We start from the raw sequence: 15,706 nt of genomic DNA on the forward strand, positions 1-15,706 counted from the left end.
TTGATTTTTCATGATTTTGGTTCTTTTAAACTTTATTGACTCTAGCTTACAACAGGATGGTGTCTAGACATGCCAAGGGAATCCCGTAATCAGACCTAGCCCGTTCCTTCTGCATGGCGACTGCTTCTCTTGCTATGTGGTGATGCGCCAAAGAGGGACGATCGGCTGCAGAAATTAACCAACTAATATATACCTGCTGCCCCACAGACTCAGGACAGCATCCTTCAGCAATGAGTCCAAACAAAAGCGATATAAATTGTCCACATTTCATGCCAGCTGAAGGAGAGTTGAAGACAGTAGCACTTCAGCAGCAGAGAAACCCTAGGTTGGCAACCTCGGCTCTTTTATGACTCGTGGACTTCAACTCCCAGAATTCCTGAGCCAGCATAGCTGGCTCAGGAATTCTGGGAGTTGAAGTCCACGAGTCATAAAAGAGCCGAGGTTGCCGACCCCTGCCCTAGTCTCCTTCCATCTCTCTACAGCAAACATTAAAGCGAAGCTGTGCTTGGGCCAATGCTCCCGAGACCGGCGTCCACGCCGTCACTGACCCCAATCCTCTTGGGTCCTCACAATATGTCGGTCACACATTCAGTTCCCGAGCCGGCGGTGCTTTAAAATGCAAGTCGCCAGAAGAGGTGAAGGAGTCAAACCGGCTCATTCTTCGCTTTCCCCGGGAAAGCGACGCGGGTCCCGGTCCAAACCTCTCCCTCGCGCCTGCACTTGGATTCTCCTGCTCCGCTGCAAGCTTCGTGAAGAACGCCGGGACCAGAAACACCCGCGAGGCAGGAAAAACTTGGCTTGTTACTTCCCAGGAAAACTCTGCTCCAAAAAATAACGGGATGCTCCGAAGTCCGTAGTATTGTCTGAACTCGCGGCAGCCGCTGCGAAATAGAAAGCCACTCCTCGGGCTCTGAGCGCAAGCGCTTCCCACTCGCTTTCCCTCTTTTCGCCCTCCGGAATGCCTTCCGCCGGATGGTGTCACCGCGAAACCTGTCCCTAAGACGGTGAGGGGCGGCTTTAAGGAGGACACCAGTTGTCGTGGAACCCGGAAATGTCCCGGCGGGCTCGGAGAGCGCAGCCCCGTTGACCCTCGGCGGCGCCTTTCTGTTGGGCTGACCCTGAAAATGAGGGTCCCGGCAGCGGGTAGCCCGGAGCGCCGCGGTTTGTGAGGCAGCTGGGAAGAGCAGCCGGAGGCCTAATGAGAAAACGGACTCGGCGGGCAGAAGAAGAGCCGGAGGCGGCTTGAGCAGAAGATTGCTCATGAGGCAGACGTGAAGACACAAAGCAGGAGCACGCATCTGGACGCGTGTCACGCTCGAAGGCAGCCGAGGAGGGGGTTCGACGTGAAAGAAGGGTGGGAGCCTCAGCCCCAGAGGTACGAAGCTGCTGCCTCTTGGACCTGTTTTTTTTTGGGGGGGGGGCGACGTCGAATTTGGAACGTCTGAAAGGTACATGGTTGTTTGCATGCTTTCTGTGTGCCCTGTGACCTTCTGAGAATATATTGGTGCTTTAATGAGAAATGGTCTGTTGTCGTGGACCATAAAAATATGAATTATTGACGTGTGAGTAGGCGGTTTCGTTTCTTAACAGGCTGCGGTTAATTGAGTTGAAAGATATGCTAAGTCGTGACATTGCGACAAATAGACGATACATATAGCGGAAACTTTTTTTTTGGGGGGGGGGATACACACAGCAGTGTTAGTAGTGTTGTGTGCTAAAGTTATTTTATAGTATTTTTTCAAATATTTGCCTGCTTGCATTCAGACAGAAGATCATGATCATTTATGGGCAGGATACAAATTTATTCAAAGTACATCAGTATTGATGCCCTAATTATTTTTTGCACCTAAACTCTACTTGTATTGTTGCCTAAGAGCAAACAGATTACAGAGAGTACTAACATTTAATTTGCTGTACATTGCAATCCAATATTATGGAGTTAAATCATTGACTGAAGTTAAAAACATTAAACCCAAATGCAGAAATTTAGTTTTGGCTTTTGTGGAAGATGTGTGGAACAAGTCATCATGCTGGTTGCAATCGTTTTAATTGCAGCCTCATTTTCTGAAAGTCATTTGATGGATATGATTGTATATGCATGTGTGTTTGTATACACAAAGACAGACAGACGTGCATGTAGTGGAGGGGGGTTCAAGGGGAAGAGGTTTTGTAAGAGCAAATATAGTTGTGGTTTGCTGAATATATACGTATGTATGATAGCAATATCTTTACTATCTATCGTTTAGCTCATAATAAAAGCCACAGATTCCATTGGATTTACTTTTTAATACCTAGTTATATATTGCATTAAATTTTCAAGTAAATATATATTGATCCAAAGTGTTAGAGTACAGTATAGCATTTTAAATCCATGACCTTTTGTTTAATACACAGCTAATCCTAAATTATTATGCATACTAAAGTTACAATATGTTTTCTTAAAAGGCTCTTGTCAATAAAGGCACAATGCTGGAATCCTATGTAACTCGTATTCTAATGAGTTATGTGAATCGTTATATCAAGAATTTGAAGCCCTCTGATTTACAGTTGTCACTCTGGGGAGGAGATGTAGTTCTCAGCAAACTTGAGCTAAAACTTGATGTTCTTGAACAGGTATGGTATAATTGCAATTATTTTGATTAAATCTTAAAACTTTGTTCTTAATGATAATAGTGAGAATATTATTAGATTACAATATATACTATATGATATAATGTATTAATATTTCATATCTCTTTGTTATGTTGCTAAATACTGCGTGTGTCTAAACACATATCCACATAATACATGTGATAATTTTGGAAGGATTTCAATTAAATTATGCAATTTTTTCATTAAAATATTGAAATAGGCCTATGGTTTCCATTATATGAATAAATAAGCATTCTTTGATAATTAATGTGAAATACTACGGAGCCAAAACACTTTTAAAAATCTAATTCTGTTAAAATGTTCTAAATTAACATTTTGTACATTGAAGTCTTAAAGCTATACTGTAAAATACTTATTGCTACTAATATTTATTTTTCTTTGTTGACATGTGAACTGGTTATTGTTAAAACCTACATTTGAATCAATGGGCGGTTATCAAGTAATGGATATAAATACAAAGTTCTCATAAGTCAGCAAAAAGAGCATAAACATCTCACATAATATATTGTAGATTAAAATTGCAATTATAAATATAACTGTTATTGTCTGGGTTCTCAGCTTTAAGTGCTGCATTATATTTAATATTTCATGTTTAATTATTGATTCTGAGAGATGATAATTCTTCAGTTATTTTAGTAACTGTACAGTATTTTCTTCTTTGACATACACATACACCCACCACTTTGCTTTATTAGTATATCTTATATGTCTAAGAATTTAGCTGTCATCTAGAAACTTCATTTCTCATAGGAACAATATCAATAAGACAGAAATGGTGCTTTCCTATGTCTTGTTTATTTAGTCTCTCAGTCCAACAAAGAATGCATATCCATAATAAATACATGATTCATATGAATTTCTGCTTTAGAGCAAATTTCATATACTAAGACATGAGTTGTAGTTTGTAGTCTCTTGTGCCTACGTAGAATGTTAACTTATATTACTCAAAAATTCTGGAAGGGTTATATTAAATGGGATTTTTCTGAAAGATGCTGTAAGCAGTTTTTTTAGTAACCATTCATCAGCAGAAATCATGGTAGCTGTACTTAGTTAATATATTTCAAATTTTGTAAGCTATGCACTTTTACTTTTGAAACTTCAAGCATCAATTATAAAATCCAAACAATCCGTGGAATTGTGAATTCTCTGGAATCCAGTTCTTTATTTTGAATGGAAAAACATATTGCAACAAATTATTTGAAGTGTGCGAATATTGTTAGCTTTTAAAATTGAAATATACTGAACTAAGTTTTGATAATTGTAAGTAGGTGTTCAAGCAACTCATTTGATTTAAATTGGGTTTTATAGCTAACTCAGTTATCTCATGTACTTTAATTTTCAAGGAGCTGAAATTACCGTTTACCTTTTTAAGTGGACACATTCATGAATTGCGTATTCATGTACCATGGACAAAACTTGGTTCGGAGCCAGTCGTGATTACAATCAATACAATGGAGTGTATCTTGAAGTTAAAGGATGGACTACAGGTAAAAATTGGCAAGCCCAAATAAAGTAAGACAGTGTGAATTGAGTCATTTGGCTTGTTAATATTGGTAGTTGTTATTTAAAGTGTTTTGTGTTAGTAATCTTATGTTTAGAACTTTGAAAAACGTTTTACAACTTTTGTGAAATTATGATTGAAAGTTCAGGAAAATTATGTTTTCCCTCAAAGCAGTTGGTACCATTTTTTTTCTGAACTGGCAATAGTTTGGGATTGACCAGTTAAATTCTTTCAGGTTTTTTTTAACAAGCTAACTCTGGATCTCTTTATTTGAAATGGCTATTTTTGTGACATTAGGAAAAGATACAGGAGTATCATTTTTGGCTTAATATAGTTTGAGCTTTCTGTACCATTGCTTGAATTTCATGTAAATCTTCTTGACTTGGAGTTTATAGTCTAGTATTTGGATATTCTGATTGTCCCAACCGTCCCCTGATGAAGCAATCACTCAAAAAAGCATGGTACGGTCGACAACCAGGATTCCTTTATTCGTGAAGATCCAAGTTCTTACAAAGTCAGCATTGGGAGCTAACCGCCCCAACGTGCCTTTAATACAGTGTGTGTCTCCAGCCCCACCCTTTCCCATGCAAACCAGCATCCGGCTGGTTCTGGATAAATCCCACTCTTTTCCCATCTCCCCACGCGGCCTGGCACCTGAGCTCCTGTACTGACTCCTTGCCGAGCATCAGGTAGGTGTGTGCCCCCAACCCTTCTGTCGTGCCCCCTAACCCTCCTGTCGTGTTCCCCTCCACCCAGTGCATCACCGCCACAGCCCCTCCGGCCCCACCCATCCCGGTAATTCCCTCTCACAAGCCCCACCATAGTCTATTGTCCGGTCTCAGCCCCAGCCCGTCTGGCGTCTGCTGAGGAACAGGCAGCTGCAGAGACGTGAATGGTCTGGCGGCTGCCCTCTGGAATGCCTGCGGGGCCTTTTACTGGTCCCGTCGACGCAGGCGCACCTGAAGGCCCTGGAGCAGCTGCTCATCGGGAGAATGGCTGCGGGTCCTGCGGGGCTGCACGTGGCGTCTGGCACTCAACCGGCTGCTGGGTGTGCCGCTCCCAGGTGAGTCCAGCAACAAGGCTGTGTGGGCGGGCTGTTCGTATGCCCTTCCCCGGACACCCCTCATGATGTCGGGCCCACGGGGCTTGACAGGCGGCTCCCCTTACCAGGGCTCCACCTGGAAGGCAAGAGGGAGATGTCACACACACACCAATGTGAGCAATAGGCTCCACACGACCCCCCTGGGTTTCCATGGATGCTTGCGGTGGAACGTCATAACCAACCGTGGTGCTTGGACGTCCCCCTCTGTCACCCATGACGCCTCGGATGCCAGACTCACCAATGTTATCGGGATCGTGAAGGGGCATATTGGTGTGCTTACCATTGGGTCTTCCTCCTGCTCTTCAGCGCCCCCATAGACTTCCAGATCTATGTCCGTTGGCCTCTCCGTCTCAGTTTGGTTATTTCACCTGGGCGTCGCGCTCGGGGCTTGATGTGTGGCATGGGAGCGCTCCACAGGATGCCCAAGGGTTACACCCTGTGCTGGGGTTGTACCCGTCACTGCCTGAGGCACCGGCACTGGGCAGTCAGCAACACGGTGCCCCGGTTGATCACACCGGAAACAACAGAGGACGGGCCGGAGTGGTGGTGCTGAAGGTGTTGACATTGGTGTCACCGGCTTTTGCCCCTCCTGCTGCGGTTTCTGCGGGGCTTGTCGAGGGTCAGCTGGAGTTCCTGCACACCACTTGCAGCCCTGCAGGCCGACGTCCAACTCAACTGAGACTCGGAGCCAATCCTGGAGTCTGGGAGGGATCCCACAGACGATACAAGCTCTTTGGAGGGTCTCATCCAGCCCAGTCCGGAAGTGGATTAACATCTGCTCCAGCCACAAACTGAGTTTCCCCACTACCTCCCTGAACTCCCGGACGTACTCCGTCGCTGGGTGGCCCTTTTGTCGGAGCCCGACGATCTCGGCTTTGGCTCGCTGTACACGGGTGACATCCTCAAAGCGTACGCGTAATGCCTTGAGGAACAACCTGACATCCCCCAGCTCCCTGGCACGGTCGCTATATAGATTAGCAACCCACACTGCAGCTTCCCCTTGAAGCGCTGTCGTGACTGCCATCACCATCGCCCACTGGGAGGCATACACTGGGCTGAACCTATCCAGATGGTGTATCATGTGACTGAGGAAAAGAGCCAAACGGTCGGGGTGGCCATTGAAAGTCATCGGCAGCAACGGTGGACCCCATGCTGCAGTTGCTCCCCAGAGCCCCACTTGGGCTCCTGGTCCTTGTGCTATAGCCCCTGGTTGTTGCCAACCCAACACTCCTGCTGGTGGTCCCGGGCATTGTGCAGAGCTGCCACCTCCCGTTGCGCCTGCCTCTATGGGCCCCTGGCCTGAAGCAGCCACTGGGGCTTGCAACGAAGGTGTGGTCCCCTGTGGTGTACCAAGATTTTGAGGGCCCCGGAACCGGGGGCTGGCCAGACGGAAGCGAGGTTGACTTTGCCGCACAGGGCCAGCCCTGTCCTGCGACCAGCAGCCGGTGTCTGGTTTAGGGTCGATGGGGGTCCATGGCTGAGGCTCCCTGAACCTGTCCCTCAGGGCATCCATGGTATAGCTACCTAGAGCCGTTGAATAGATCCACTCCTCGCCCTCCTCGTCAGTGACGTGACGTTCTCTCCACTCCAGCAACGACCTCCTCTGCCTAGAAGGCCGTTCTTGGCCGGTATCTGTCTGTCCCAGTACAGGGCTTAGCCACCATTCCCCAGCTCTTGCTTGCACACCCGTCCCCTGGGGCCCACTGCCATCAACTACAGGACAGGGGTCCTGGACCTTGGACCGTACGGCGGGTGGAGCCTCCGCTAACTCTCCCACATCAAGGGGTGTGGCCTCAGGCGGCTCTCCCTCGGCCGCAGGCACAGCCCCCTGGGTTCCCTCAGCCATGTCGGTCAGCTTGGAGTCCGAAGCAGAACACAGCAGCAAGGGAGCACAAAGATGCAACGCTGACTTACTGTCCCAACCGTCCCCTGATGAAGCAGTCACTCGAAAAAGCGTGGTACGGTCGACAACCAGGATTCCTTTATTCATGAAGATCCAAGTTCTTACAAAGTCAGCGTTGGGAGCGAACCGCCCCAACATGCCTTTAATACAGTGTGTGTCTCCAGCCCCACCCTTTCCCATGCAAACCAGCATCCGGCTGGTTCTGGATAAATCCCACCCTTTTCCCATCTCCCCGTGCGGCCCGGCACCTGAGCTCCCATACTGACTCCTTGCTGAGCATCAGGTAGGTGTGTGCCCCCAACCCTTCTGTCGTGCCCCCCAACCCTCCTGTCGTGTTCCCCTCCACCACCCAGCGCGTCACCGCCACAGCCCCTCTGGCCCCACCCATCCCGGTAACTCCCTCCCACAAGCCCCACCGTAGTCTATTGTCCGGTCTCAGCCCCAGCCCGTCTGGCATCTGCTGAGGAACAGGCAGCTGCAGAGACGCGAATGGTCTGGCGGCTGCCCTCCGGAATGCCTGCGGGGCCTTTTACTGGTCCTGTCGACGCAGGCGCGCCTGAAGGCCCCAGAGCAGCTGCTCGTCGGGAGAATGGCTGTGGGTCCTGCAGGGCTGCACATGGCGTCCGGCGCTCAACCGGCTGCTGGGTGTGCCGCTCCCAGGTGAGTCCAGCAACAGGGCTGTGCGGGCGGTTCGTATGCCCTTCCCCGGACACCCCTCGTGATGTCGGGCCTAAGGGGCTTGACACTGATTTGATGTTGAACATACTCAGTGGTTGGGAAGCATGCTGAAACTGAGTTGTCAAGGTTTTTTTGGGCAAAAAACCACAATTGGAAATGTCAGAAGCAGAGATTTATGGATTCAAATGTTGATAGGTTTATTGCAAAACTGTATTCATTATGAAAGAATTTCAGCAATTGCTATATGTCAGATCAATCTCTACTTATAGAGAAATCAACTTTCAGATTACTGCACCATTTTCTCCTGGTCTTGTGGCGCAATCTGTTTTAATCTGCTTTCTTTTGATGGGAGGGATAATCTCTATATGTCCTTTATGTATTATTTTATATCGTGCTTTTATTATTTTTATAAACAACTCAAAGTGGCAAACATATCTAATATTCCTTCTTCCCCCTATTGTCCCCACAACAACAACCCTGTGAGTTGAGTGACTGGTCCAAAGTCATCCAACTGTCTTTTGTCTCTAAGGCTTATAATGGACTAATGTGGATTTAAGTTGTTTGCTTTTGACCTTGTAAGAATTTGTTTTCACACCTGTGAAATAATGGAATTGTGCAGTTGTGCATTATTTCCAGTAGTAAATGTAGATGATTCTTCCAGATGTATCATTTTAATGAGGTAAATATATAGTCAGCAATAATTTATTGGAAATATATTAATGCATGTATCCAATTTATTAAAATTAAGAGCCAGATTCTAAAAAAAAGGAAACCACCATTTACCCAAATTGAATAAATGGTGAATTGGAGCCTAAATGTCAAATCCATTACAGGTAATCCTTGAATTACAACCATAATTGAATCCATAACTACAGTTGTAAGTTGTGCTGGTTGTTAACTGGGTCATCACATGACCAGACCTGATTTTATGACCTTTTTTGCAGTGGTTGTTAAGAGAACCCTTTTTAGCTAATGGCCATTTGTTTGTTTGCAAGAAATGAAGTAAACACTTTGTTAGAAACACTTACTGGTTTCTGACAAAGATCATTGTCAATTGCGGTCATAGGACACAGGATGCTGCAAACTGTCATAAATGTGGACAGGTTGCTGAATGCCCAAAATGTGATGATGTGACCATAAGGTAGGGGCATGGGGCCAAGTGACCAGTCGTTAATGGAGGACTACCAGCACTTAATTTTAAAGATTTGCTGCTGCTGGCCCAACGTTTGCTTAAGGAATGTATTCTGAATCATCTTCTAGTTATGTGCCCACACACATATTTGCAGACAGAGGAGTAAATTAATGAAAAATGTCTAATAGTTAGACCAGGGCTTTTCAACCTTTTCACCCACTGTACCACTTTTAGGATATGGCAACATCCGAGTACCACCAGTCGCCTAGCAAGGTGTCAAAAACGTGATGACCCAAAAAAAGGAAAAAAGTGATGAAGTACAGGTAGTCCTCGACTTACAACAGTTCGCTCAGTAACTGTTTGAAGTTACAATGGCACTGAAAAAGTGCCCCCCACGCCACAGCCGAGCAAGACACCTGCCTGCCCGCCCGGTGGCGCTCTTCCTCCTGTCCAATGTTTTCATTGTTGTCAGCATTTCTGTTGAGGATTAACAGTGGGGGTGGGGTGGGGGGTGTTTGGTTTTTATTCCCCCCCCCTGCTGGGTGGTTGCAGGTTTTGGTCACTTCACATCACCCTGGGACACTGTGACCGTCATAAATATGAATCAGTTGCCAAGCATCTGAATGTAAATCACAAGACCCTGTAGATGCTGCAACATTCCAGATGATCGGCGCTTCTTCTGGGCTCAGCAGAAGCGCCAGGATCAGTGCCGAGCTCCAGCTGGAGCCTGGCGCTGATCCTGGTGCTTCCACTGACCCCTGACAGCCCTGCAGCTCCAGCCATCTCTCGCTCAGGCTCGCCACCGGTTCAGTTCATTCCCCTCCCCCACTACCACTTTTCTAGGATAGTCGCATACCACCTGCCAGGTGCCAATGTACCACAGGTGGTACCCGGACCACTGGTTGAAAAGCCCTGAGTTAGACATAGTCTAATAACTAACTAAATGGAATTTAGTGCCCAAAAATTTACTAAAGACAAACTGCTTTTATAAGATTTTTCTTTAATTTATAGATGATACATCTATTATTGCTGGCCAAACAGTCAGTTCTTTGTTTTTGCATTTGAACAAGAAGTTTCAGTGCAGTATAAAACTTAAATCCAGATGCTAGGGCTAAAAGGCCATAACTCATGCTTTGTTGTGATCCAGTAGCTGGCCATTGTTGGGGACAGAAGAGAGGATTAAGATGGATCTTGTTCTACATATTTTGTAATATTCTAAATCAGCAATTGAACTCTGGATTATCATTCCTCTCTCTCGCATATACTTTAATTACCAATTCGTTAGAGCTTTCTCTTTTTCTCTTCATGTACTGTATTCTCAAGAGAAAAATAAAAATAATGTTTAGAAAGAGTGGATTGACTCCTTTACAAGGGAATTCTGTGTAGATTGTGGACATTGATATAAAATGGTAAAACATAAGATGGCAAGGATGGTTATAGTTAGAATTTCGATAGCAATCAGCTGAAAAAAATTGTGATTATTACTATTGTTAGGTGGCTTGTAGCTTAAACATTTCCATGGCAGTTTAATGGACAAAATCTATTAATCAAAGGAAGGCAGCAAAGGAACAATTCTAAAAGTATACAAGAAATGTGTTAAAAGCATTACTCAGACTTTGCTTTTATTGAGGAAATACAACAATTTTAACAATATTGTTGTGAAAATACAGGTATTGCAGAAGGCCCAACCAAAAGAAGCACATATATTGAAATGGTAAAAATGATTAAGTAGAATAAATAAATGCAAATCAACTTGAGCAAGGGCAGATTATTAAGTATGTTAAATAACTGAAAAATTAATAGCAGTAGCATTTTCATCATATTTAGTGAGCCTTCTGGAGATATATAGTGATCAGTGAGCTAGAAGAAAGTAGATAGTTTCCTCTGATTTTACATGGTTGTGAGTGAAGAGGGGCATCACAAGAGAATGTGTCAGACTTTTTCTGTTTCCTTTAACCAGAGAAACCTGGAGTCTGTATGTAGTATAAGTACAGGTAAGGCATTTATGTATGTATGTATATGTGGAAGGCTTTCTTAACATCTCTGCCATCAAAACTCTATGGTGTCTCTAAAGAGTATATTGGTTTTGTTGCCAACAGCATTTTCTGTTTTGGAAATTATTTTGTTGCTCTCCTCTGTGCCTGATATGTATATTTCAGGAATCTCTGTTATCATGTTAATAAAAGTAGTACTATCCAATATTAATGTTTCCCTTGGTTATTTAATGTATTTATAGATAAACATCTAAAGCAAGTTTGTACTGACTAATGAGTTTTGTTAACTGGGGTTATGAATGTATGTATACTTTCATACGCAGGTGAATCTTGGGTTGGAGAAGGACCCAAATGATTTGTAACAAATATTAGACAGATTGTATGATGCAGTGAATGGGTCTGAAAATCAATATTTTAAAGAAAGAAACAGTTGTGTTCAATAGGGAAGAAGGATTGCAAATTATACCTAAATAGCAAAAAACTGGAGGAAGTGGATTTTGTATACCTTTGTGGAATGTTCACTAAATGTAAGAAAACGTAAGAAAAATAGACATTTTAATATCTACAAATGCAGATAGCAGAGTTGTGTAAAGAAATAATATTATTAAGAGAAGCAAAAATTACAAAAAAAAGAGAAGCATAAGAGTATGCTTCTGTACTGTTGGTTATTTATTTGGCTGCACAATTTGTGCATTGTAACTCTGGTGGTTAAAGCAGGATTAAACCAAAAACCCCTAAATCATAAAGATAAAGACAACATGAAGAAAAGCACAATATAAACAAGGCCAACTCATAGTCATTCAGTTTCCAGCATTTACAATACACTGGATTATTACCTGGAGGAATGCCATGTCTTCAAGGTCTTATTGGAGGTCAGCAGGATTGGGGCCATCTGAATCTTATTGGGTAATAAACGTTGTTCCAAAGTGTGAATGCTACAACAGAGAAGACACACCTTTTAAGTCCTATCAGGTAACAGTGTTTTATACCATCTCATGCAGTGGTAATGTCTCTTGGAAGTAGGGGGTCCTACAAGTAACTTAGGCCTAGCCATGAATGAGTTTATAGTGATAATTGGCACCTTGTTATATGGGAGCAATAGTTGGATGTGTCAGGAGAAATGTGAAAGTAAGTTGAATTCAATGGGGATAAGTTACTAAGAATTATGTGTGGTAAAACAAAAAGAGGTCAAGAATGAATGGGCATGGAATGAATAGGAATTGAATACAATTGAGTGATCAATAAGAAAAGTTGAGATGATTTGGTCATACAGAGACAATAAATGAGGTTTGAATTATTAAATTATAATGAAAGGTTGAGCAGAAAGGGCTCTTTGGGAAAAATACAGCTGGAAGGAATTGATATTGCTTTCAATAAATGAGATGTAAGAAGATAAAGTCATCTTACCTGTCAAGATTTCAGAACACTCTTGAGGATAAGGAAGAAGAGCTAATCGAATGGAGGATAAACCTGTTAGAAGTATTGTGGGAAATTGGAGGAATATCAATGGGCTGAGCGTTCTTCCAAAACTACCTTAACCAAATTGTCTTTCTTATTCCAAATAATATACATTAAAATAGAGGAAGAACTACTTGATGATTCAGAGGAATTGACTTGGAAAGTTAGTTGGCAAAGGAAGAAAGCTAGAGTAAGACTAAACCATTAGATGGGATATTATACTATTAAAGAGATGTTTGAACATGGCTAAGACAATAGATAATTGTTAGAAACAGAAGTGTTATTAGAACTAGAAAGATAGGATTTATAACTAGAATTTTATATTTTGGTATGAAAAGGGAAATATGAAAATGCTAAGAGGGTTTGAACAAGGGAAGCCTTTGGATGCCCAAATATAATTTATTATGAGAAAATAATAAACGATAGAGACACTTTGAACACTGATGGGAAATCAAAATTTTTAAAAAGCGGGAAAAACAGGATATTGATTGAACAAACGGATATTCAATATAAATGCAACTGAGATATGTTTTGGTTAGAAAATATATTCTAAATTGTCACTACTGATACTATATATAATATTAGAAAACTGTAGCAAAGGTACTAATATTCATTTGTATATGTATTAACAGCAATAAGAATTGTATTTGCCCAGTATGGAAAATGTATACCATCGGAAGAAGAGAGGAAGCACTGGATGGTGTAGTATTGTACCTAGATTGAGGAAGTTAATATGTACCATTGAATTACTAATGGACCCAGAGAACACGTTTATTAAGTTCTTATGATTGTAAAACTAGAAAATTATATGTATATATATATGTGTGTGTTTTCATAGATTTTCACGGATACAGGTATGTAGGTCTTGGCTTATTTGGGTTGAATACGAAATTAATCTCCAAAACTGAACACTACAACAAGAGAATAATTATGGAAACCATTGAAATAGAGAAACACCCCCACAACATGAATAAACGTGACAATACCTCCTGCCTACCAGACATCTGGAAACTAGCCCTAGTCAACAAATGAGTCCCAGCCACGAAAACCGACACCGGACCCACAACAACACAGGATGCCACCACCAATCATCCTCACCAGACTCAAACCCAAACTCACCCCATAGACGAAATGCAACCACCATCCAGAAGCCAAACCACAGCGGCATCTCCAACTGCTGCACCCCCTCCCGACCCCCACAAGCAAACTGACACACGCCATGAACACAAGGCCAGACCGCAAACTCAGAGCCAAACCAAAGCCCGATATGTTACACCACAGCCTACTGCTCAGGACATTACATTGCAAAACTCAGGAGGTTACAATACTAAAGCTCGGGATGTCACAACACAGCCAACCACCCAGGATATTGCAACACAGAACTCAGGATATCACTACACTAGAGCTCAGGATGTCATCACACAGCCCATTATCCAGGTTGTTACAGCACAAAAGACTAATGGACATATAGCCAACACCTCAGCCACACAGGATGTTACAAAACAGCCGACTAATCTACAAACAATAACACCATCAACCAATCAAGATGTAACAACACAGCCAACCAACCCGCTTACAGCAACAAAGCCAGCACCCCCCACCCCCACCAATATTTATAGAGAGACGGCAGCTCCGATCACGCTTTGCTTGCACAAGCACGAAGCCGAAGACACCAGCCTGAAGATGATGAGTGGGACCTCGTCGAAACGTTGCCAAGACCCTCTCAATCTTACATGGGAAAAGACCCAAATACGCCAAGACCTACGTGTGTGTGTGTGTGTGTGTGTGTGTGTGTGTGTGTGTGTAACACACACACACACATGGATGTTATCTCTCCTGAGAGAGATAACCTATACTTTTAAGCCTATTTTCCTTCATTAATCATTCTTGTTGCATTTCTATGATTATCCTATAAAATGTACAAGAGAACCAAATATCTGTATAGAAAGTCTAGTATAGTATAGTCTATGTTTATTGAAAAAAACCATTGACTGCAGTGGTATTTTCTGAAGATAAAGTATGCAGAAGTGCAGCGTTATTCTTCTTAATATGATGTTGATAATTTTTTTGTATATATACTATAATGTGAATCTTTTTTTAAGAAGCCTGGTCCTAGTTATGCCACCCATGTATTGCTTTATATTTTTTAAAAATAAAACATCCAGAACACTTAAGTATTTTTTTCCCCCAGTGCTAAGGTAGAAGTTTTGGGGCCAGATGTCCCATAAGAAACACATTTTAGAAGCAGCAAATTACAACTAATTATAGAAGCTGCAGAAACAGATTTGTAACACATGACATTGTGCAACCCAGAACTAATATTTGATATTGAACCATGCAGATGGCTACTGCTGGAATGATCAGGTTTCCTGCTTGCGTGGCATTTGAAACTTGAATTTTGTGGGGCATATAGCAAAAGGTCAAATGTCACAAATGTAAAGCGCTTTCAAAACAAGTATTTGTTACAGATGTTTAAGAATCTATGGCAAGAAAGGCATTTTGAAAATTACAGCTGACATTTGAACAAATTATTCCATAGCATGTGGACCCATGGAGAATAACATTTGGACTTGTGCCAATGATAGGATTTATTTTAGCTTTCATTTATATTTTTTGCAATCATTTTTTTCTTTTCTACACCCATATTTAGAAGCTTAAGGAATCTAGGTAATTAGCTTCCAACCTTTCTTTCTAAACTACGCCATATATATGTATGTATGTATGTATATATAAAAGTAATTTGTGCATGTAGGTGATATATAGCTCCTTGCCCTGACAGAATATGCCATCTGATCAAATCTGTATTGATGTTAGTTATTGTAGATTATATATCTGATTAGTTTTTTATCTATAAACTGATGCATTTTTAATCCTTATATTTTATCATGGTTAGTAGTATTGTGCTGAAAATCATGTTAAATATAGTAAGTAGATGCTGCAAAAATATGATTATATTTATAAATTGCTTTTTGTGTATGTATAGTTTCTCATTATACAATGTGACAATTTTATAATAGGCAATTATTAAAAATTAAAAGGCAAAAAGCATCCACTTTAAATCCAATCAAAATAATGCCATAATCCATCAAGTAGCTTTTGTAGTGTACTGCTAAAAAAAAAGGCCATCTTCCTACATGCACTAATTTCTGTTACTAACAGGACATATATCAAATATAACTACAAATACTTTAAAAGGAATTGCTTGGAGTTGTTGTTGTTAGCTGCGAAGTCGTGTCCGACCCATCGCGACCCTATGGACAATGTTCCTCCAGGCCTTCCTGTCCTC

At 42.4% G+C, this 15,706-nt stretch overlaps 1 protein-coding gene across 2 annotated transcripts in view; it reads left to right on the plus strand.

Annotated features, from left to right (window-relative positions):
* Positions 1-1,101: 1,101 nt before the first annotated feature.
* VPS13B (vacuolar protein sorting 13 homolog B) overlaps positions 1,102-15,706 on the plus strand; it is a 354,177-nt gene continuing 339,572 nt past the window's right edge. For both annotated transcript variants that reach the window (XM_083358950.1, XM_083358949.1), the window contains exons 1-3: positions 1,102-1,375; positions 2,446-2,613; positions 3,996-4,139. In XM_083358950.1, the coding sequence (XP_083215076.1) occupies positions 2,467-2,613; positions 3,996-4,139 (291 nt within the window). In that variant the 5' untranslated portion in view covers positions 1,102-1,375; positions 2,446-2,466. The remainder of the gene's footprint in view (positions 1,376-2,445; positions 2,614-3,995; positions 4,140-15,706) is intronic.

Source organism: Vipera ursinii, assembly GCF_947247035.1.
Source record: "Vipera ursinii genome assembly, chromosome: 3".
Classification (NCBI taxonomy): domain Eukaryota; kingdom Metazoa; phylum Chordata; class Lepidosauria; order Squamata; family Viperidae; genus Vipera; species Vipera ursinii.